The following is a 25,576-nucleotide window of genomic DNA, read 5'->3' as shown; positions in this document are numbered from 1 at the left end:
GTTAAGGACAGGTCTGTCTAGTATATTAAATATTACTGGGGTGAGGATGACAGACAATGAATACACCATACATCACTGAATAAAGAGAACTACTTTATGTCAAGGTAGTTTTGGTAAAATTCTTAAAATGTGTACAGATTACACTGAAATTTATTTTCTTGTAATTAGTATCATAGAGTCTAGTGTATGTAGATTTTTAATTTAGTTTTACCTTTTTATTTCCCTTTATTAATTTAAAACATTATAGAAAAGAACATTTTACTGACATGAATTAGCCAATTTGGTTGAGTTATTCAGTTGGCATATATATATATTTAATATTTGTAAGTAAATTAATGTGTACAAAAAATACTGCCATATTGCCTTTATGGACTAAAAGTGCTAGTTTTCAATTTAAAAATCAGTTTTAATGTGACTTTCTGTTTTTACAGGAAGTAAGTTAGTATAATTTACATATCAAAGGAAAATGTATTAAAAGTCAAAACGGTTTCCACTGGGATTTTATAATTTAATTAAATACTGTTCTACCTTTCAACATAAGGACGAAGATCAATCCTGGTACTGCTGCTGCTGCTTAGTCGCTTCAATCATGTTCAACTCTTTGAGAACCCATGGACTGCAGCCTGCCAGGCTCCTCTGTCCATGGGATTCTCCAGAAAAGAATACTTGAGAGGGTTGCCATGCCCTCCTCCAGATCTTCCCAACCCAGGGATTGAACCTGGGTTTCCCGCATTGCAGGCAGAGTCTTTACCACTGAGCCACCAGGAAGCCCAAATTCTTGTGAGGAAACTACTAACATTAAATAAAAACGTATTAAAATGATCTTATCTGACATTTTAAAAGATTCCCAACTGAAATTAGTTCAGGAAATAAGCATAAGATCATTAAATTAAAACTGCAGTGTTAAAGTATAATGGTCTTATTGGATATATACTCTTCAGATGATTCTAAAAGACACTTTTATTTTGAATACTATTATTCAAAGTATTAGCAGTTCATATTTTAAAACAGCACACAAAGTCTTAAAAAGTGGTCTTTCATGCTGATTTTATCAATGAGCCAAATATCATTACTAATGTTGTTTTGGAAAGAGTTGTTGCTCTCTTTCCTAGGTGTTTTCGTTGATGCTTCATTTTAATCTACATATACTGTTACATTTGTCAGAGTCGGCTGCCATTCCAGATCAGCAGTGGTACATTTTGATTATTCTAGAGAACTTCCCCAATAATCACAGCCTCCATGTGGTATAGAATGAGAAATTCAGAACAGTGACCAAAGGCTATTTCAAGCTATAGTCCATGGGAGACACTGAATTTGGAAGGGCTGAAAATGGGAAAGGCTGGCAATGAAGACAGAAGAACAGAAGACTAGAAATATGTTAGCCCTGAAGAAATGTGACAAATACTTATTAGTTATGTGAGGTGTGCAGTGGCTTTTGGTCAGGAATGTTTTGATGTTTTGGACTCAGCCTCCTTTTAGGATTGAAAGAGTTAATATACTGATAGTAAAATATACCCACAGTCAAGGTAATGTTGTTCCAAATATACATCTGGTAACAGGGTTCTATCCTTAGAATTGAACCACAAACATTTTTCAAGAATTGAACCACAAACATTTTTCAAGGCAGAAGCATTTTTCCTGATTTCAACGGGGGCCATATATTCAGTATAATTTCCTAGTAACTATTGCAGGTACTAGGTAGGGAAAAGAGCTTCATCCTTACACAATGAGGGATGACCATCATCCTCTGAAGGAGCTTCAGAATATTATGAGTTTGAACAAAGAAAATATTAAAAATTCAAAATTCTACAGGATCTTAAGAAGGTCCTTAAAAAATGCCAGACTAGAGAATGTCTTTTTTAATCACCTACTCAAGTCAGCCTTGGAAGTCAGGCTGGCTACACCTAATGGTGTAAGGTATTCACTGATTGCAGTAGAACAAAGAATACAGGAAAGTTTTGAGGTGTGCAGAAATTGCTGTAGAATTGGCTGTTCTAGTTGAAAACAAAGAACTCATTGTAGCAGAACTGAATTATTGGCAGAAAAGAGACCTAGCTGGTCTCTTTCTTAATATAAGGCATACCTCCCAAGGTATCACTCTATTATTGTCTTTCATGCATTTGGTTTTGATTTATATGGTGAACTGAGGACAAGTGAACCATAATTTGCAAAGGAAAACCCTCTAGATACATAAGGCTCAAGTTCCAAGAAAATTTATCTGGAAGATGATAACACTGAAAAATACACTCAAGAAGGGAGTCAGTTTCAGGCATCCTGAACTTTGGTTTAAAATGTCCCTTTCAATGAGTGTTTCATCCAGCATTATCTAGAACCAGAGCCCTAAGGTGAAGCTTAATATGTATAATTACAGTGCCCAACCCCTGTGGTTGGTAATGGAAACACAAGGACTAAATATTATTGGTACCAGTATTTAGTTCAGAGGATATAGCTTGTTTGATGCCTCTTGAAGACTTGAAGACCACACCAGCCACCAGATACTTGGTGTCATCTAATGGAACTAAGATGGGGTGTTAGAAGGGATTAGGCATCCTGAGTATGTACCTGTGCCCTACTGAAGACAGCATAGCACAGATGCAAAATAAAGCCCAGGGCCCCCTGTTAGGGAGCACATGTTGCTGACCTTGGCTACTTGGAGGTCAGCAGAGCACTGATGCCTGAGATCATTGTTCTTGGAGAACAAGGCTGCTGGATAGATTATCTGGTGGTAGACTTGTTGGGGTAGAAACCAACTTACAGGCATTTTCAGAAATCACATGTCAGGGATTTTGGAACAAATTTGCCCTCTTAGAAATGTGTTTTGATTTTGAAGTTAAAAAAAAAAAAAGACAAGTGCTGTTTATGACTGAATTATTTGGTGGTGTAGAAATGTTTGGTCAGTTAGACCTATAATTGGATATTATACCCTGCTTTCCTAGAGGGCAGCCTTCTCAAATACTACCCAGATGGGTAGTATTTTCTCTTACATTCAGTTCAGTTCAGTTCAGTTCAGTCGCTCAGTCGTGTCCGACTCTTTGTGACCCCATGAACCGCAGCATGCCAGGCCTCCCTGTCCATCACCAACTCCCAGAGTTCACCCAGACTCACGTCCATTGAGTCAGTGATGCCATCCAGCCATCTCATCCTCTGTCGTCCCCTTCTCCTCCTGCCCCCAATCCCTCCCAGCATCAGAGTCTTTTCCAATGAGTCAACTCTTCGCATGAGGTGGCCAAAGTATTGGAGTTTCAGCTTCAGCATCATTCCTTCCAAAGAAATCCCAAGGCTGATCTCCTTCAGAATGGACTGGTTGGATCTCTTTGCAGTCCAAGAGACTGATTGGGCACCTATAAATTCCTTTGGGTTTAATTTTTTAAACAGAAAAAACCATGTACAGAACTTGGATTTTCTTGGCCCTTTAACTAAATTACATACCTTGGAGATATTTTGAGTTTGATATCAGACCACTTCAATAAAGCCAATACTGCAAAAGCAAGTCACAAATTTTTGGCTTTCCCAGTGCATATAAAAATTATAATTACACGACTCTATAGACCATTAAGTATGCAAAAGCACTGTCAAAAAATAATTACATACATTAATTTAAAATACTTTATTGCTAAAAAAATGCTAAGTATTATCTGAGCCTTCAGTGAATCATCATCTTTTTGCTGAATGGGGTCTTGCCTGGATGCTGATGTCTGCTGACTGATCAGAGTGGTGGTCGCTAAAGGTTGGAGTGGTTTTAGCAGTTTCTTAAAATAAGATAGCAGTGACGTTTGCTGCATCAACTGACTCTTCATTTCATGAAGGATTTCTCTGTAGCATGCAATGCAGTTTGATAGTAGATACAGCAGTATTTCTTTCAAAACTGGAATCAATCCTGTCAAACTCTGCCACTCGTTTATCAACTAAGTTTATGTAATATTCTATGTCCTTTGTTGTCATTTCAAAAATCTTCATGGCATCTTCACCAGGAGTAGATTTCATCTCAAGAAACCACTTTCTTTGGTCATCCATAAGAAGCAACTCTTCATATGTTAAAGTTTTTTATCATGAGATTATAGTGATTCAGTTACACCTTCAGGTTCCACTTTTAATTCTAGTTCTCTTGTTATTTCCACCATTTCTGCAGTTATTCCTCCACTGAAGTCTTCAGTCCCTCAAAGTGATTCATGAATGTTAGAATTAACTGCTTCCAAACTCCTGTTATTGATATTTTGACCTCTTCCCATAAATCACAAATGTTTTTGATGGTATCTAGAATGGTAAATCCTTTTCAGAAGTTTTCTATTGACTTTGCCCAGCTCCTTTGGAAGAATCGTTATCTATGTCAGCAATAGCCTTATTGAAATACATGTAAGAAATGTATTCCTTAAAGAAAACTTGAACATTTAATTTACTCCCTTACTCCATGGCTGCACAATGATCTTGTGTTAGGAGGCATAAAAATGAATTAATCTTGAATATCTCCATCAAAATGCTTAGGTGACTAAGTATATTGTCAATAAGCAGTAATATTTGAACAGAATTTTTTTTTGAGAAGTCAGTCACAAAAGTGAGCTAAAAATATTCAGTAAACCATATCATAAACAAAGATGCTCTATTCCAGGCTTTGTTCTTCCACTTATAAAATGGAATAAGTGCAGGAGATATAGTAAATGAGTATTGGCTTCAACTTGAAGTTACAGTTGCATTAGCCCATAACAGGAGAGTCAGCCTGTCCTTTGAAGCTTTAGAGCCGGGCATTGACTTCTCCTCTCTAGCTATGAAAGTCCTAGATGATATCATCTCTCAATATAAGGCTGTTTTGTTTATGATGAAAATTTGTTGTTTGGTGCAGCCTCTTTTATCAATTATTAAATGAGCTAAATCTTCTGGATAATTTGCTGCAGCTTCTATATGAGCACTTGCTGCTTCACCCTGTACTTTTATTTTATGGAGACGGTCTTTCCTTAAACTTCATGAACCAACCTCTGCTAGCTTCAGACTTTTTCTGTGGCCTCTTCACTTCTCTCTGCCTCCAAAGAACTGAAGAGAGTTAGAGCCTTGCTCTGGACTGGGCTTAGGCCTCAGGGAATGTAGTGGCTGCTTTAATCTTTTATCCAGACCATTAAAACTCTCTTCATATCAGCAGTAAGGCTGCTTCACTTTCCTATCATTTATGTCTTCACTGGAGTAGCGCATTTGATTTCCTTCAAGAACTTTTTCCTTCTATTCACAACTTGGCTAACTGTTTGGCATGAAAGACCTAGCCTTCGGCCTGTCTCGGCTTTCAACCTGCCTTTCCTTACTCAGCTTAGTCATTTTTAGCTTTTGATTTTTAATTGAGAGGCATGAGATTCTTCCTTCACTTGACTGCTTAGAGGCCACTGCATAGTTATTAACTGGCCTAATTTTATTGCTGTAGTGTCTAAAGGAATAGAGAGGCCTGAGATGAGGGAGAGAGAGAGGAGAATGGCATGTCGGTAGAAGAGTCAGAACACACTTAATATTTACTGATTTTATTGTCTTATATGGGCATGGTTCATGGTGCACCAAAACAACTATAATAGTAACATCAAAGATCACTGGTCACAGATCATCATAACAAATATAATAATAATGAAAAAATAAATATTGTAAGAATTGCCAAATGCTGCACAGAGACATAAAGTGAACAAATGTTGGTAAAGTGGTACTGACAGACTTGCTTGATGCAGGGTTTCACAAACGTGCAGTTTGCAAAAACACAGCAACTACAGAGCACAATAAGATCAGATCAGATCAGTCGCTCAGTCGTGTCCGACTCTTTGCGACCCCATGAATTGCAGCATGCCAGGCCTCCCTGTCCATCACCAACTCCCGGAGTTCACTCAGACTCACGTCCATCGAGTCAGTGATGCCATCCAGCCATCTCATCCTCTGTCGTCCCCGTCTCCTCCTGTCCCCAATCCCTCCCAGCATCAGATAAAGTGAAGCGCAAAAAGGTGGGCGAGCCTGTAGATGCTTTTAGCTCTACGTTAAAGAATTCAAGCTTCAGAGTACTCCAGAATTGGGCCTTTGAGTCCTATGGAGCAGCCACAGTGGTAGAGGACCTACTGACCGGTCGATCCAATTTAAGATATTTGTTAGAGGCCCTTACTGACAAGCACAGAACACCCAGAAAAATCCCAAGAAATATGGGATTACCTAAACTTTGGTAGTATCTCTCCAGCATAGCAGCCCTCCTATATATGACTTACCTACAAGGAATTTGGGTCACCAAGAACTTTACACTTAATAGAACAAATTTACCTTTCTAAGTTTTGGGGGATTCTGTACAATAAGTGGCCTGAGAACAGTCTGAATTAGCTGGTCATACAAAGAAGGCTATTGGATGTTGCCGAGATATATAGTGACCCCCATCGATCTAAAAGATCACAGGAGATGCTACATGAACACTGGGAGACTAGCAAGGAATTCTAGAATCTGAGAGGGCATTATCAACAACATATATAACTTAATTTAGATATTAAAAATGGCATATTTGGTAAAAAAAAAAAAGGCCTTTCATTCATCTCCCTTTTTAACTGTTGGTGTGCAAAGGTGAAGTATGGTGGAAAACTGGGTATTTCAAGGTTTTTTAGGAGGCAAGGAAACAATGGCCACAGGTGCACTTGCATGTGAAAAAGAAACCTAGGAACAGAGTTTGGAGTTGGGTTGTTGTTTGTTTGGGAACAGAGCAGAATCTCCCAGGGAAGAAGGGGTAGATAAACTGACCTATCTCCGCACACTCAGTGGATCTGAAAAATGGATCTGACAGGGTGGAGAGGCACTCAGGAGCCTGGGTCATGCTGAAGAAGCAGCTCCTATTTACCATTCAAAAATAATCGTACTTGATTATATATTTAAAAGGGCTTCCCTGGTGGCTCAGATGGTACAGAATACACTTGCAATGTGGGAGACCTGGGTTTGATCCCTGGGTTGGGAAGATCCCCTGGTGGAGGGCCTGGCGACCCACTCCAGACAGAAGCCTGGCCGGCTACAGTCCATGGGGTCAGAAAGAGTCAGACAAACGACTGAGCAACTAACTACAAGCACATATATTTTAACAGGTAGCTTGGGAGTCTTTAGCAGAAGCACAAATGTTGAACGTGAAAGGGGTGAGACATGAGGTCCATGGGAAACTGAGTGAAAAACAGATGGGTTCAGAGATTAGACCTGGGGTGTTGCAGGATGATTTAATTTTTCTGAATGGAATGCTGCTGTTTGCCAGCATTAATTGATCCAGCTGAATGGACTGACTTTCTGTAGCAACTTAACAATACTCTGTAATCTCTAACAGATAACATATATTTGGGAGCCAGACAGAATAGAGATGTAATCATGTAATAAAAGGATCTAGCAAATTCCTGAAGGAAGTTTTTACTGATCTTCCCAGGCTCCCTTTTAGGTGACATCCTCCCATCGTTTGCCACCATTGCACCCAGCCTGTTCTTTTCATAGCACACTTGTGTGATATGTTAGTTTTTGCCATTACTCTATAAACTTTACAAGACAGAAGATTAAATGCCATGATTAAACAATTAGATGTTAAACAATTAGCAAATAATTCATGAATGGACAAATGTCATCCAAATCCTTACAGTTTCAAATTCCTTGAGAAGTAGAATTTTCTGCTCTCTGTTCCCAGATGATAATGTCTTTTCCTCTTTTGACCAAATCTTTGTCCATTCTCTTGCTTCTACTCAAAAAATCTTTTAATAATACCAGCAGTTCTGCCCACGAGAAGGTGAGAAACAGTTACAGTAAAACCCTGGTTACCTACAGTGCATGTGAAAGGTAGTACCTTAATTAAATCCATGGTCATTCATATTTTGATGCTTTCTTTTGAAAATCTTTTAAAGATATATTTATAAACTTTTCTGTCTCGGTAAGTACATCATTCAGACTGAGAGATCTGAGGAAGCCTCAAAGTTACCATTCAATCAATAAATCAAAACAAAAGGTACTGTTTGAGCACCTACTCATACTAGTATACATACAAACTAGTAGCATTTGTACTAGTTGCTGTGGGAATGGAGGAGAAGTAAGATACCATGCAGGTGGTTTAGCTGAGCTTAGAAACAGTGCGGTACATAACACAAAATAGTGATGTGGGGCTGATGTGGGTGATCTAAGGTCATTAGTGTTGCAGGGCTTCTGACTTCTCCTGAATCAGACAGGATATAGGTTAAGTGTATCCTGATGGCAAGAGAGAACGTTGAAGTCCCTTCTAAATATTAATACTTAATTTTAACATTTCCTGTGCTTCAGCAGAGAATTAAAGTGGAGAGCCTTGATTAACTGAAGGTTTCAACTACTTAGGTTTTACAAAAAATATGGTTCACCTTTTCAGGCACAATGTACTCCTAGAAACCATCATAAAGTTCATCAACATAAAGCAAATTCAGGCTGTGTATCTCTTACTCTAAAGGTATATGTGATTTACTTGCACTGTCTTTAGTTATTAGCAGAAATTGTTAAGTCAGTGTATATTTCAGTCTTTGTCTAAGACTGTAAGTCAGTCTCTGTTTAAGAGAACAAAAAAAATTTGAGTTAACGTAATTTAGGTATTCTCGGTAATATAAAGGTAAGGTTGGATCATATCTTAAGTATGAGGACTTGGTAGAAGCATTTGCAGATTTGAATAGAAAGAATTAGAATAATGAACGTGAAAAACTATGATGGAAAGTCAACAAGAGATGAATCAGCAAGGCCTAGGGGTTCGGTTCAGTTCAGTTCAGTCGCTCAGTCGTGTCCGACTCTTTGTGACCCCATGAATCGCAGCACGCCAGGCCTCCCTGTCCATCACCATCTCCCAGAGTTCACTCAGACTCACGTCCATCAAGCCAGTGATGCCATCCAGCCATCTCATCCTCTGTCGTCCCCTTCTCCTCCTGCCCCCAATCCCTCCCAGCATCAGAGTCTTTTCCAATGAGTCAACTCTTCACATGAGGTGGCTGAAGTACTGGAGTTCCAGCTTTAGCATCACTCCTTCCAAAGAAATCCCAGGGCTGATCTCCTTCAGAATGGACTGGTTGGATCTCCTTGCAGTCCAAGGGACTCTCAAGAGTCTTCTCCAACATCACAGTTCAAAAGCATCAATTCTCCAGTGCTCAGCTTTCTTCACAGTCCAACTCTCACGTCCATACATGACCACTGGAAAAGCCATAGCCTTGACTAGACGGACCTTTGTTGGCAAAGTAATGTCTCTGCTTTTCAATATGCTATCTAGGTTGGTTATAACTTTCCTTCCAAGGAGTAAGTGTCTTTTAATTTCATGGCTGCAGTCACCATCTGCAGTGATTTTGGAGCCCAAAAAAATAAAGTCTGACACTGTTTCCACTGCTTCCCCATCTATTTCCCATGAAGTGATGGGACCAGATGCCATGATCTTCATTTTCTGAATGTTGAGTTTTAGGCCAACTTTTTCACTCTCCTCTTTCACCTTCATGAAGAGGCTTTTTAGTTCCTCTTCACTTTCTGCCATAAGGGTGGTGTCATCTGCATATCTGAGGTTATTGATATTCTCCCCAGCAATCTTGATTCCAGCTTGTGCTTCTTCCAGTCCAGCATTTCTCATGATGTACTCTGCATATAAGTAGGTGAGAAAGAAATTTGGAAGGAACAGTGCCCCACAAAAACAGCTTCAGATGCTGATATAAGTTGTTGCTTAGGGGATGCATATACACTGCTACTGCTGCTGCTGCTGCTGCTAAGTCACTTCAGTTGTGTGCAACTCCTAACGACCCCATGGACTGCAGCCTATCAGGCTCCTCCGTCCATGGGATTTGCCAGGCAAGAGTACTGGAGTGGGTTGCCATTGCCTTTTCCACATAAACACTACTTCTGTGTATTTTCAACTTTATGTTTAGAATTCTTGGTTCAGGAGCCTGCCTTCTGTCTCATCCTCTGGCTCCTCCTGAATTTGTCCTTTATCTTACTTCTTTTGGTCTTTGGGTCTAATAACTCACTCATGGTTTCATGATCCATTGGCCTCAATAGCTTGTGAGAATTCCCTGCTGCAGTCCTGGACCTCGGGGATTCCCAACAATTCTGTCTAAGGTGGAGGTAGTGAGAGTGATATGGGTGATTTTATGGATTTGGGTAAGCTGAAAATCATGAGCAAGATCATGAACACATTGTAAACTTTAGAAAAGTGCCTGGTGATGATAACAAAGATTGGGAGGGGCATATTAAATAAGAGCTGTGAGCTTGGAAAGAATAGAAGTTGATACATCTTGGGAGGCAGGGAGGTGAGGAATTGGGGGGAGAACCCTACAAATAGTAAGAGCAAGATTAAGGTGTTGGTTGAAGATTTACCCAAAGAATCATGGAATTCTCTAGGCAACAATACTGGAGTGAGTTGCCATTTCCTTCTCCAGGGGATCTTCCTGACTCAAACCTGGGTCTCCTGCTTTGCAGGCATATTCTTTATCATCTGAGCCACCAGGAAAGCCCCCTGAAGAATGATAAATTCTAACAAAGCTGAGTATTGACAAAGCGAAAGCAATAGCTGCGCCATTTGGGGAAATATGGAGACTATGGAGTGAGAATTTCAAAGCACAATACGTACTACAGTTCATGTTAGACTATTAATATAAAATGTCCTGAATTCCCCAACTCTTGGTGGTTTTTTAAGAAAATATCCTTGTCCTTGGAAAGTACACCTTGAAGATTATGAGGTGAAGCACTGATCATTGATACACATGTATAAAGAAGTACCTAGTCAAAGTCCAGCCCATGGAAGTAAATTGGGCAATTAACTGAAATCATTTCAGTAATTTAAAGACTATAAAATATTAAATTTCATTCCTACAAGATAGAGCTAGGTGAAAATTTTAAATCATAAATCAGAATTTTCTTTGCCTCAGTCGAAAAGTAAAATGAATATTATAAGAGACACTGAAGTATTTAGAATCATCTTTAGCTAAAACGTAAAAGAGATTTTACTGTAGAGAACAGAATATATTATTACTAATGTGTATGTCAAACTATAGTAGAAACTAATACTAATTACTAATACTAAGCAATAATATTAGTACTAATTACTAAGATACTTAATCTTACACTTGGTGTTAGTACCCACTCCTTTCAGTTTTTCATGCTGCTGAAGGCTTGCAAGAAATTCTAATTAAAATATAAAAAATAATTTTTGAATTTTAAAACTATTTTATCATCTCACAGCTGAGCTCAATCCATTTGAAGGAGCGTTACAATAATTCACCCCTTGATCTGAACAGAAGTTATATAAGCCAGGTAAATACAGTATAGGGATAAATGACTTTAGTTAATTCATTGATTAAATTGATCTGTAAGCCAAAAGATTTACATAATGTGCCACTGACATACTTTTTAAAAATCACATAAAGTAATTTAATATTTTTATATGTATTCTCAAGAAAGGAATCTATTTCCCCATTGTGCTATGATTGTCCTTTATCTAACAAATAATACTCCATCAAATTTAATTTACAATATTAATCTTAAACTTGACAAAATTTACATCAATAAGTCAACCTTACTGATAAAATTTATATCATTTAAAGTGCCAACTGAACAGTTTTTGAGTTATGTATAGACCTGCCGAACTAACACTGGAAACAACATACAGAACGGTTTCATCCCAGCCAAAATTTGTTTGTGCTTCTTTGCTGACAAAGTTAAAATATAAAAGAATAAGTGATTCTGTGTTACAGCCAACTGATGAGTAACTAATGTATCTAACATATAGGGTTTTAGATGACCTTTAAAAATACACCTTTCATATTATAAATTGATCTTAAAATGTCCCCACAAACTAACAGGAATGTACATGCTATAAAGCGAGAGTTTTCTGCTAATCATATCATTTAAATTCATACTCCACTTTTTAAAGTGTTTTCACAATATAGTGGATGAATACAGCATTTAAGAGGAGGAGCAGTTTCCCTACTTCATCAGCAAGGAAGCAAAACCTCAGCAAAGTTAAATTATGAAGCTAAGGTCTGAGAATAGCCAATTAGGGCAAGAACAAGTTGCCTGCTTCCCTGTTCCAGATTTGGCTTCCAGGGTAGAAATGGAAATTCACAAATGGAAACTGCAACTGCAAACACCATTTCAAGTGCTTCTGCCTAATTAGAATGCAGCCCAGAACTGTCCCCTGGCAAGAGATTGGGGAAACACAGTTGTAAAAGGAGAAGCTCTCCCCTTTGCTGAAAAAGTGCCAACCAATCTGATTCAGGCACATGGAAAGACATTCAAGCTGAGGCTCTGGTGTTAAAACTCAAAGTTTCCTTGTGCATAGAAATAAAATGAATTTTGAAAAGGGCACCGAAGTACTCAGGGAAGTCTTTGGCACTGAGGACAGAAAATAATTCTACTGGGGAGAATCTAACATCCTCATCTCCAGAGTTGGATTGATGATAGGAAAAGTAATGACATGCTACTAATATGAAAGAACTGTCTTCAGCTACATGGGAATTATTATTGAGTCATCACTTAAGAATTAATAATAGTACTAATTAACAAGGGTTTTAAAATCATACTTTGGTATAATTGTCTTTCTTTATGTTTTCTTATATTCAATATAGGACAACATTTAAGAGAAAAGACTCTGTAGTCAGAATTGGATTCACACTTGTTCTCTGGGCTTTCTAGTTATGTGACTTTGAAATGAGACTTTACCTTAGTTCCTCTTCTTTAAAATGGGTATAACAGTGCTTTCTCCATAAGACTTTTATAAATTTTTAGTGAGATAATACATATGAAGTGTTTGGTACAGGGCCCAAGAGAGAATAATCACTTAATAAATATTTGGAGTTTTCCCCCTTATTTTATCCTATTGTATATACAAGAGCAGATTTTCAAGTGGCAGAGTCAATTATAGATACCTTTTTGGTCTCCGAAATGTAATTACAGGAAAACCAAATGCTGAATGAGCTAAAGCTCACTCTTTGAGTTTTAATTTATTTTTTTTATTTAAAACAAAATTCTTTACAATACAGTGTTTCTCTGCTGCTCTAATCAAATGCACACCTGCAACATGACTTCAAGATTAAAAGATATAATGAAAAAAATGTATTCCTATTATCCTTTGGCATTTTTCTTTACCTCCTTAACTAAGAAATGAATAGTACTTTTTTTTTTTTTTTAGGTAGGAGAAAGGAAATTCATGCATGCCAAGAGTTGGAGAGGAAAAACCCCTAGAACTCTAGTGTGCTAGATTAAAAAACATTATTTAGAGGAACAGAGTGGGAAACCGGTGAATATTTTGGCTTTTATAAAAAGGGAGTGTGCCTCATAAATAGGACAGTTGGAATGTATGGAAAAGTTCCAGTTAAAACAAGACACAAAGCACATGACTAATATTGCTTTTCCAAGTTAGACAAATGCAGCTTTAACCAGAATTTGTTTCAGAGGGGCCTCTGGAGCCCTCCTTGAATCTTGAGATTTTCATCTTTTTTCAAGTTCCAAGTGTGAAATAGGAAAGCCATACTGAGATAGGCTGTGTTTTTGTCCCTCACCTTTCTTTCTGAGTTTCCCTCGCGTTGTCACAAATTCTCACCAGGTGAGTGAATGTCAGAAGACAAACTGATATACACAGGCAAAGAAGCAAATGCAAAACTGGATTTGAGCCTCTTCAGGAACTATCTTGTTTTATGTTGGATACCTGTGTAGCCCACCAAAAGAATATTCACTGTTTAGGAAATAATATGAACTGCAAAGTCATTTTCAAATGAAATTGACAAATATTCTTTATAGTCTTTCATCTTCTTGCCATTTCAAAGAAGATATCTAAAAAAACAAACAAATTTTCAGCCAGATTTCTGTATGTTACCTATCCTTCAAACCTGATGGATCTTCCTCAATGTGAAGAGATTCCTTTAATAATAATTCATGGTGTTTTAATTCTCCTTTTACATTTTCTGTCACCTGAGCATGAATTGCCTTGTGTTTTGTTATTATTTCTTGTTCTATGCACAAAACAACTGTGCATTTAAGATGACCTGAGGCCTCAGCTTGCCTAAGGAGTTTCAGTTTACACCTGTTTCACCAGTGTAATTAATAGTTCCCGCTTTCAAGTTAAAAGGTACTCTGGTGTAGAGTGTAAGTTATACATCACCCAAAGTGGTCTGCAATCAGAACTTTTCAAAGCAAAGGTGGTTAAAATGTATATAAATGAGCCACAATAAAAGTTTTGATATGACCCCTCCAGATTAGCCTTCTTGCTGTGCCCATTTCAACACAAATGAGTGCCATCAATGGCTTCACAATGGTTCTTGTAAATTCCATCATGAATTAGGGTTTTGATTTCTGTCATTCCAGCACACTTTAAATACTGACTCATGTTGGGATTGCCCCAAACAGGGCAGGGCAGACTAATGGAATGTGAAGTATTGCCCTAACATTTCTTAACCTGCCCAGTGTTTAAAGTGGCTTTATTTTCTCCATTTATGCTCCAAAAATTTTTGTGCTAGCATAAAAACTGTGTTGTATTCACATGATATTTTTTGCTGTGTAACAAGGAGGGTTGAAATTTGTCCCTGAAACAAGGATTATATATAATAAAAGCCTAATAAACCTAGTTAATGAGAAGAAAACATACTAGTGCTATTTCCTAACATTTGCATTATAAGGAAGTTCTGCTTAGTAAGAAGTTACTCAATCTCACAGGGGCAAAGAACATTTGCTGAAAATGGAATTTGATTTAGATCTGAACAATAAGAAAAATAAAATAAAGGCCTCCCTGGTGTTCGGTGGTAAAAACAAAATCCACCTGCCAGTGCAGGGTACACGGGTTCGATCCCTGATGCAGGAAGATCCCACATCCCTTGGAGCAACTACTTATCCTGCGCTCTAGAGACCCTGATAGTTCAGTTGGTAAAGAATCCACCTGCAATGCAGGAGATCCCAGTTTGATTCCTGGGTTGGGAAGATCCACTGGAGAAGGGATAGGCTACCCAATCCAGTATTCTTGGGCTTCCCATATGGCTCAGCAGGTAAAGAATCCACCTGCAATGCAGGAGACCTGGATTCAGTCCCTGGGTTGGGAAGATCCTCAGAGAAGGGAAAGGCTACCCACTCCAGTATTCTGGCCTAGAGAATGCCATGGACAGTATAGTCCGTGGGATCACAAAGCAGCAGACTGAGTGACTTTTGCTTTCACTTTCACTTTCTAGAGACCAGGAGCCCCAACTACTGAGCCCATGTGCTGCAAACTGAAGCCCATGCGCCCTAGAGCTTCTCTGCAATAAGAGAAGCTGCCACAATGAGAAGCCTGCTCACAGCACCTAGAGAGCAGCCCCTGTTCTCTGCAACTAGCGAAAGCCCAGACAGCAATGAAGAACCAGCACAGCCAAAAATAAATAAATAATTTTTTTAAAAAGAGAAAGAAGGCAAGTGAATTTGATAGTTTTGCATCTGATAATGGTAGCATTCAAAAGTGCTATTTCAATTCAGTATCATTCCATTGGGAAGATCCCCGGAGGAGGAAATGGCAATCCACTCCAGTATTCTAGCCCGGGAAATCATGGACTGAAGAGCCTTGTGGGCCGCAGTGTATGGGGTCACAAAGAGTCAAACAGGACTTAGTGACTAAATAACAACAACAAAACTCATTTCATCACATTTTCAAAGTTCTTTAGAAAGAAAGTAACCTTGCTTTTAAAAAAATCAGCAGAAATATTATCAGAAGACCAATGTAAGGAAAAGAAATTTGTCACTATAGGTATATATGTTTTTTTTTCACATTTGGAAACATCAACATAAGTTCATTCAGATGTGAAATATTAAGTAAACATAGTTATATTGCAAAAATATGTTTGCGAAAGAAAGATTATTTTAAAATGCAAATAATCAGAGCTAGAAAGACTTCAGAAATTAAATAGATAAACTCAATTTAGAATATCAATTATTCGGGCGTCCCTGGTAGCTCAGCTGGTAAAGAATCTGCCTGCAATGCCTCATCACACGTTTATTAAGTGTGTACCAGGTGCTAGGCTCACACACTGAGGAAAGAAAGAAAACAAATATAATCACCTGTTTTCTAGGAACTGACAGTCTAGTAGGTTTACTTTTCCAAGGTAAAGCAAAACATTAAAATTCAGTCTCTTTATGATAGATGATCTGTTTTTTTAATGCTATGCTTAACATTTCTAAAAGAGTATTTACATTAATTCTGCTCATCTTTCTCTTATTTTTTTCATTGATATATAGTTGATGTATAATATTGTAATTTTCTGATATACAACATAGTGATTTACAATTTTAAATGTTACATTCCATTTATAGGTACTGTAAAATATTGGCTATATTCCCTGTGTGATACAATATATCCTTGTAGTTTTTTTTTTAATATAATAATTTGTACCTCTTATTCCCCTAACTATATCTTGCTCCTTCCCGCTTCTTTCTCCCCACTGGTAACTACTAGTTTTTTTCTCTATATCTCTGAGTCTCTTTCCTTTTCGTTGTATTCACTGGTTTGTTTTATTTTATATATACCACATATAAATTATATCATACAGTATTTATGTTTCTCTGACTTATTTCACTTAGCATAATACTCTTCAATTCATCCATGTTGTTGCAAATAGCAAAATTTTACTCTTCTTTATGGCTGAGTAATATTCCATTGTATATAACAGAAGATATAGAAGATGTGTTACATACATATATAACCATATATGTATATAACATATATAAATATATATAACATATATAAATATATAAATTGAATATTTATACATATATATAGGTTTCCCTGGTAGCTCAGTTGGTAAAGAATCTGCCTGCAGTGCAGGAGACTCAGGTTCGATCCTGGGGTCAGAAAAATCCCCTGGAGAAGGAAATGACAACCACTCCAGTATTCTTGTCTGGAAAATCTCATGGACAGAAGAGGCTGGCAGGCTATACAGTCCATGGGACTGCAAAAGTTGGACATGACTAAACAACTAACACAGTTTCTAAATCCATTCATCCATTGATGGACACTTACATTGCTTCCATATCTAGGCGACTGTAAATGATGCTGCTATGAATATCTTATTAATTTATCCTTTGAAACAGATGAAAAATTATCTTAGGCACTGTGTTTATCTGCTAGTGGCCTTTACAAACAGTGACTTAAGTAAGATTGGTGTGAATTTTCCTGTTAATGTCAGAAACAGTCCTGAGAGACAACCCGGAAAGAGGGGAGCAACTCCACAGAGATGAGCAGCTTGGGATCCTTTATTTTTGCAAACTTTACTATCTGTCTGTCTGTCATGAGACAGACAGACTGTGGCTGTCATGAGAAAGGTTACCTCAAATCTGAAGATTGCTGCTGCTGCTCGGGACATCACATCTATGTTCTAGGCAGGAAGAAGGAAGACAGGCATAAGGCAAAAGGGGCCTTCCAGCTGAATCAGCCCTCTTTTTTGAGGAACTCTGACAGAACCCCCATTCAGCAACTTCTGCCTCATCATCCTAGTCATCAGAACTAATCATATGACCACATAAGAGAGGCTGGAAAAGGTGGTGATCCAGATCTTCTCAATGCCATATTCAGCAAAACTAGGATACTGTTAGTAAAGAACCAGGCAGGCAAAGAGCTGTCCTCTGCCTGCTATTCTAATTATTTATCGCTATTTAGGGTACATCATTATAGGAGATATTGATGGCACCCCACCCAGAGTCCTTTTATAGGCTAGCACACCATCCCTAGCTACTTTGAGTTTTGGCTGTTAATGGCTCCAAATGCCACCTTCTCAGAATTGGCTTCCACCGAAGTGACCCACATGGCTCAAAGATAAATGGGACTTTAATCCACCCTGTCTCCTTCCTATGCCCTCCAGGCTGCCTGAAACCAATGAATGACTGGTATGAGGGTATAAAAGTCAGACCACCTTTGCCTCAAGGTGGAAAAACACTGTGGTATCAATTTGCTATGACTTCTGGGTGGGATTAGGCTGAGATCAGACTTTGCACCAACATATTTGCTAAGCAAATGAGCAATTCAATTTTGTATTATATATGTGAACTCCCAAGGAACAAATGAGGAAAAAGAGAAATACCAATGGCTGTATTACTTCCTTGCTCTCCCTCTTTTGAGATACTGCCTCAGGCACTAACTTCCTTGTAATATATTTCTAAGCTTTACCCAGCTTCCCTACCCAGATCCATCTTTTCCAAAGAGCTTCCCACATTTCCATCTTTTCTCTGTTGCCTCTTTACTTAATCCTTATTAAAATTTAACAGTGAAAAAAAAAATTAACTGTGACTTTGGTGGTTTGTTTGCTGTGCCTGATTTTCTAAGGAAGAGTCATAAATCACCTCCTCCCTCTCTATATTTTTTGAGGGGCCTTTAGTAAACAGTTCTCAATCAAAACTGGGAATAACCAGATAATTGCAAATGACTAGAGCACAAATCTATTTCTTTGTTTTCATTTTTATATCAAATGATAGTACATTAAATTTCATGTACGTGAGAGCTTTCGGTAATCAGGTAATATATTTCAAAAATATCTAACATTTACATGACTATGATATACATCGAGAACAAAGAAACTCTGAAGTTATATTACAAACTTTATTGTGTGTGCTCAGTTTGCCTAGTTTTGACTGTTATCAAAGTAGAATATATATCCATTATAATATGATTTGTTTTTTTTAAAGGAAGCAGTTTTATATAATTACCCAAGTTTAATTTAATTTGTATAGTAAATGCAATCAAGAAAAAATGCACTTATGCATTTTTCACAAATTATTCTATCTAAAAGTAACAGGAGAATCTAAAATGATTAATTCTAGATAACAAGTACAATAATCTTTATTAGTTTTCATTGTTCCTTATTTCAGATAACTATGGACATCCTTTGAATTTTGTTGAAATTCTGTGGTCTAGAGTTTAGAGCACAAAAATGTTTCCTAAACTTCCACTTGATCTGATCATTTGATTTATGGAAAGATCCCAAGTTAAACACTGAAATTTCTACTGTCTTTAGGTTATTTTTTCCTGGTCCAGATTCTTCCTCTTTTTTACTTCTATAAATTAAACATTCTCAAAATAATATTATAAACATATCATTTAAAACAAAACACATAAATGAGTGTCATGAGCATGTAATTTCTTGATTTTGTGTACTTTATCCTATTGATGATTACTATTTATTACAGTTCATGACAGACAGTTACGGAGGCTTTCTTCACATGTATCCTAAACACTTAATTCTGGGAAATGATTCAAAAATTATTCAGATTAAGTCAATGTTCACTTTTTAAAATTTGAACAAAATGAAGGTGTTCTAAGAGATTTTCAGAAATCCAATTAGAGTCATGCCAAATTGTATTGTAATAGATTGGACTGATATGCATATATTTGACTAAATTGCTCAGTTTTTCTGTAGTTGTGGCAAGCAGGGGTTACTCTCTAGTTGCAGTGCATGGGCTTCTCACCGAGGTGGCTTATTGGGGAGCATGGGCTCCAGAGTGCATGGGCTTCAGTAGTTGAGGCACATGGGCTTAGTTGCCCTGTGGCATGTGGAATCTTCCTGGGCCAGGGATTGAACCCATATCCTCTGCACTGGCAGGTGGATTCTTAACCACTGGACCACCAGGGAAGTCCAGGACTTTCATTTTAAAGAAAACCAGTTACATTTTAAACAAACTTAAAGACACACAATGCCTTCATTTTTTTTTTTTTTGAAAGCAGAACTAAACATATATACACAGATGTATGTGTATCCATTAGTCACTCAGTTGTGTCTGACTCTGTGACCCCATGTATTATAGCCCACCAGGCTCCTCTGTCCATGGAATTTTCCAGGCAAGAATACTGGACTGGATTGCCATTTCCTTCTCTGGGGATCTTCCTGACCCAGAGATCGAACCTGGCTCTCCTGCATTGCAGGCAGATTCTTTACCGCCTAAGCTACCAGGGAAACCCTACACAGATGTGTGTATGCAAACATATAAATATATATGTATAAATATATACATCTGTATATATATATATACACATATAATTTATTATAATAACATTACAATAATCCCTTTATTGAGTGCCTAATATTTGCCAAGCACTATTCCTGGCATGCTTGTACTTGTGATGCATCTCATATAAGTATTTTGATACAGGTAAAGTTAGCCCCATGTTACAGTGGAAGAAATGGAGCCTCAGAGAATTTAGGTAACTAGCTTAAGGGCACATAGCTGCTAAATGGTAGTGCTATGGAAATCTGGTACTTTGTTCGCAGTAACCAATTAACCATGCTACCTCATCACATCTGTCACCTCCAGGCGTAACATGATGAGAAAAAGTAAGACTTTCCACTCATGCTCATGCTGCTGCTGCTGCTGCTAAGTTGCTTCAGTTGTCCCACTCTGTGCGACCCAATAAACAGCAGCCCACCAGGCTCCCCTATCCCTGGGATTCTCCAGGCAAGAACACTGGAGTGGGTTGCCATTTCCTTCTCCAGTGCATGAAAGTGAAAAGTGAAAGGGAAGTCGCTCAGTCGTGTCCGACTCTTCGCGACCCCATGGACTGCAGCCTACCAGGCTCCTCTGTCCATGGGATTTTCCAGGCAAGAGTACTGGAGTAGGGTGCCATTGCCTTCTCCGACTCATGCTCATAGATCAAGGAATTTGACTTATTCAGAATGTATGCAGTTACTGACAGTATGATGTTAAATCCTTTATTCATTTCTGTCATGGCAGCACACTTTCTAATAAAATAGGGTTTGTAAGGCACTTAGGCCTAAAACAAATGGACACAAAAGAGAGTTCTGAGGATATGTGGTTTATGATATTATTATTCTGTTTCCACTGGCTTAAGAATTTAATTAGAGTCCATTAAAAATCCTTAATTGGAACAGAGTATTGGAACATAAACAACAAGGTGATTAAAACCACATAACTGGACAAATACCTGGATAAGTAGCCACCACTACCATAGAGGAGGGGGAAGAACTGCTCAAGCACACCCTCTAATGAGGTGTCAGCTCTGAAGGCTGCTAGGAGACTTTTGCTGGAAAGCAGCCTTCCTGTGATGCTGACTCAGGGATGGGAATAAACTGAGAAGATGTGGAGACTGATCACACACACACACAAACTCCTAACACTTGGTGTCTAATAGCCCACATAGTAGCAAGACCATTCAGTATAAACAACTGCTAACTAATATGATAATATTATGTTAGGTATTAACTTACTTGCATACTTTAAAATTAAAAAGGAAATCCGTAAAATTATGCTTACCAAAGTGTATTGACTCGTCTTCTCTAAAGTCTAACTATGATACTCTCTAGGAGCCTGGTGGGCTGTAGTCCATGGGGTCGCTAACAGTCGGACATGACTGAGCGGCTTCACTTTCACTTTCCACTTTCTTGCATTGGAGAAGGAAATGGCAACCCACTCCAGTGTTCTTGCCTGGAGAATCCCAGGGACAGGGGAGCCTGGTGGGCTGCCGTCTATGGGGTCGCACAGAGTCGGACACGACTGAAGCGACTTAGCAGCAGCAGCAGCAGCAGCAGTAATATTTGACACTATTCCCGTGGAGTTCAATTTATGGCCTTAATCCAGTTCTGGAGAACCAGAAGGCCCACCTCCTTTATATCCATATATAGGATCATTTTTCCTGTAATTAGGTAGACTCTGATGTTAGCCTTGGAACCTAGGAAATATTAATAGAACCAAAGTTTCTGTCTCTCTTGGTCATCATCCTTAGGTGACAAAGTTTGAAAACAGAAGTTGGCATTAGAACTTTTGAAACAAAACAGTCAGAAAGCAAAATTCAGAGACAACAGATGTTTGCTTATAAATTCATTATTTACTACATGTGCTATAGAAGTAACAGCCTGACTTGAACTTGAACTGTGTTAACTTAAGACAGAGTCAGACAACTATTAGAAACAAAGACCAGAATCAAAGAATCTGTAGTTTCCCTTCTAGGAGACTGCGGTCTTCACTGCCAGAGCAAAAGTCTCACCGATTAAATGAAATGCATGGTCAAATCTGATCTGAAATAGGCTTAATTCCATCTTCCAGTTGTGTCAAGCTTCAGTTCAGTTCAGTCGCTCAGTTGTGCCCTACTCTTTGCGACCCCATGGACTGCAGCACACCAGGCCTCCCTGTCCATCACCAACTCCTGGAGATCACTCAAACTCATGTCCATTGCGTTGGTGATGCCATCCAACCATCTCATCCTCTGTCGTCCCCTTCTCTTCCTGCCTTCAATCTTTCCCACCATCAGGGTCTTTTCCAATGAGTCGGTTCTTCACATCAGGTGGCCAAAGTATTGGCGTTTCAGCTTTTAGCATCAGTCCTTCCAATGAATATTCAGGACTGATTTCCTTTAGGATTGACTGGTTGGGTCTCCTTGCTGTCCAAGAGACTCTCAGGAGTCTTCTCCAACACCACAGTTCAAAAGCATCAATTCTTCAGTTCTCAGCTTTCTTTATAGTCTCACTCTCTCATCCATACATGACTACTGGAAAAACCATAGCTTTGACTAGATAGACCTTTGTTGGTAAAGGAATGTCTCTGCTTCTTAATATGCTGTCTAGGTTGGTCATAGCTTTTCTTCCAAGGGTCAAACCTAAGAGTTGGTAAAGGTCAAGTTAGGTCTGCAAATGTGCTTGATTTATCAACCTAAACTGACTTCCATTCTGGGGACAAAACTAAAAAGGTCACTCCTCTCCTAAATACTTTGGAAATAAGCAGGCTTTACAGTTTTGGAGGATAAGCCAAATGAAAAGTTTTTAGGTTATGGAGTCTTCATAGTTGGAAACCACACTCATAGTAAAGAGAGCCCAAATATTAGTTATTTTTTTTAGTCTCTGGAATTCTAGACTAGTAAAGAAAATTCTAGGCCAGTGCATCTAAATCAGGGAAGATGTTTTGGATAGTGTATTTTAAAAGCTGATATAAAGTCAAGGAAAAAGGATGAACGGGACATAGAGAGGGGTAATAGAACAATGAGACACTAGGAGAAAATGTTTTTAGCTTAACTCATGGATGTCTGGGAAAATACAGGAAAGAATGCTCACTACCACTCCAGGTTAGCACCTCTCTGCTGTGTTTACTCTCCTGTATTCCTCTCTCTCTTCACTGCCAATGCCCATCCCACACCACCTCCAAGTCAGAAGATTCTAGAATATTGGGGCAAATTGCAAGAGAAGAAAAGAAGAAACCAATTAGACGGGGACAGATAGAGATTTTGTAGGTTCTATCCACTTACGTGTGTGATTGGGCACACACAGTCTTTTTTTCATGCCTATTACATGTTTAAAACAGAGATAAACACAAATGAGAAGAAACAAATTGAGATGGCAAAGAGACATGCTATGTAACTTGCCCTCTTCTCCGACCCCTGCTCTCCCCTCTAAGCAGAGAGAGAAGTTCCTCACTATATTCCCATAGTGCATTGGTGATATTTTGTTACACCTATCACTCTGTATTTTATTATTTGCTTATATGGTTTTTACTCCACCTGGATTGCTTAGAACCAAGATATCTATGATATGTACTGTGTGTCTGAAGTAATGGGTAGAGTGCTGTGATTTCCCTACATTTTACTACATTTCATAGTAAAGGATGAAATATAGGAAGCATGTAATTGTTCCAATAAAACCTTATGATAAAATAACTTATGACTCACTCTTTATTATATTTTAGGTATTTAAATTTATAGTGATGAGTCTCTTTTTAATGATCTAAGTAGTAGGTGGCTAGAAGGATAAAGGTAAACAGTATCCCAGCTCAACTATGTTATTAACACCCAATAGAAAAGTGTGGGTATCTATGCAAAAGTGAATTGGTCATGATATTAAAGTGGTTCAGTCACAGAAATTAAATTAGATTAACTAAAACAACTCATTCATTTTTGCCATTTTACTTCTAAAATGATGAATCATGCCATTTTATCTGGTTCTGATATCCTTCAAGTCAAAATAATCAATATTAATGCAGTCAGAATTACCAAGTGAACTACTCTGTATGTCCATTAAGATTGTTTCACAGAAACTTCATTCACTATGACTCAATACATATTTACATGTTGAGATTGAGGTCTGTACATGATTATTTTTATAGGAAGAATTCTAAATCCAAAACCACCTCATTGGTTCAGATAATATGAACTATGGTGAAACTTTAGCACACTAAAAAATTTGGAGGATCCTCTACCATTGCAACAGAATTTCAGACCAAACCCCTAAGACTGACTAAAGTCATATTTTTATCACCTCCTTCTCCCTAATTTTATAAAGCTAGATAACTAACTATCCAGAAAATATGGCATATATGAATTGCAGTGATCAGGTTAACTCTTCTCAAAGATATTACATATTTTTGTTGTCACATATTTATAACTATGGGTAAGCTTATTTCAGTTTTCAAAATACACTTTGGTCTAGAATTGCACATAATTCCCAATGTGAGAGTAAACCATAATGCCTCATTTTATCCTCCATTACAGAAGACAATAGATGTGCATCTTCGAATGCAGTGTCCTGCACCAAGTGCCTTGCGCTGGGTCCGGAATGTGGATGGTGTGCTCAAGAGGTGTGCCTTTTTCCTTTCTTTCCCTTTTGGATCCTTTGTCTTTTCCTGCATGATTTCATTGACCTAATATTCTCTGCCTTGAAGATGCATCAGGAAAAAAGAAAGATATTGTTGAGTATCAGGAAAATGTTCTTTGGTTTTATGCTTGGAAACAGCATGTTTGGCTGACTATAAGTATAACCTTTTTATTAGGAAAATTATGGTAATTTTAAAATGAAGTGCAAACCGTTTTATGTTTTCCATCTGTTCTATAGAAAGAATTGGCAAACACAGATAGTAACTTTTGATGGGTCATAGGCTTTGTGTGAAACTCTTGCTGCAGCTTGGGGCATTAGGTTATATATCCAAGTTGGATCATTGTTTTGTGCTTGCTTATTAAAGAAAAGCAAGCTAATTTATTATTCCATCTCATTTGTTTTTATTTGAAATACTTGGAGATAAGTGATTTGCTCCCTTTCATAACACTGAACATCAATTCACTGGCTACTTATGGAAAATTTGATGCTTTTGTTTGACATGTGACCCTACTCATGCAATATTGTGTACATTTAAATTCTGTGGCATACAAAATAATCAGAAAATGTTTATTCTTCAAAATTAGTATTTTTGTAGTCAAATAAAGAGAAACATATCCCAATAACAAACTTTTTAGGAAAACATTATAGTGTTTTCCTTCCTTGTTGGGCTCTAAAGTTGTTTTCAGTTATTTCTTTTGTTGGTAATTTTCAATCAAAACTACCTTATATATTAAGTTTCAGTGAAGAAGCCGTCTGCTAATTTGGGGTTTTTAATGAGATTTCCTAGGTAACTTACAATTATTTATGTAGTTCCTGAAAATTGAAACTAATAGACTTTTAATGGCCTTTTGTTTGGCGTGAAGAGAAATCTCTAGCTTTTGCAACTTGTTGATTTAGTTGAAAAAATGGTACCTATCATTATCTTTACAATCTCTCCTGTTACTGCTTGCCCTTATGCATCCCCCAGGAGGAAACAGAAATATGAAAAGTAGCAAAGGATGATGGTCAATACTTTCTTCTATGCAGCAAGTCAAGGAAAA

General features: G+C 37.8%; 1 protein-coding gene across 1 annotated transcript in view; it reads left to right on the top strand.

Annotated features, from left to right (window-relative positions):
* ITGB8 (integrin subunit beta 8) overlaps positions 1-25,576 on the top strand; it is a 98,423-nt gene that overhangs the window by 10,055 nt on the left and 62,792 nt on the right. Inside the window, exon 2 of the mRNA XM_005908372.2 lies at positions 24,434-24,519. Coding sequence (XP_005908434.1) covers positions 24,434-24,519 — 86 coding nt within the window. The remainder of the gene's footprint in view (positions 1-24,433; positions 24,520-25,576) is intronic.

Source organism: Bos mutus, chromosome 4 (genome assembly GCF_027580195.1).
Source record: "Bos mutus isolate GX-2022 chromosome 4, NWIPB_WYAK_1.1, whole genome shotgun sequence".
NCBI lineage: Eukaryota > Metazoa > Chordata > Mammalia > Artiodactyla > Bovidae > Bos > Bos mutus.
The sequence above is the reverse complement of the archived record's forward strand: the minus strand, read 5'-3'. Positions and strand labels throughout refer to the sequence as shown.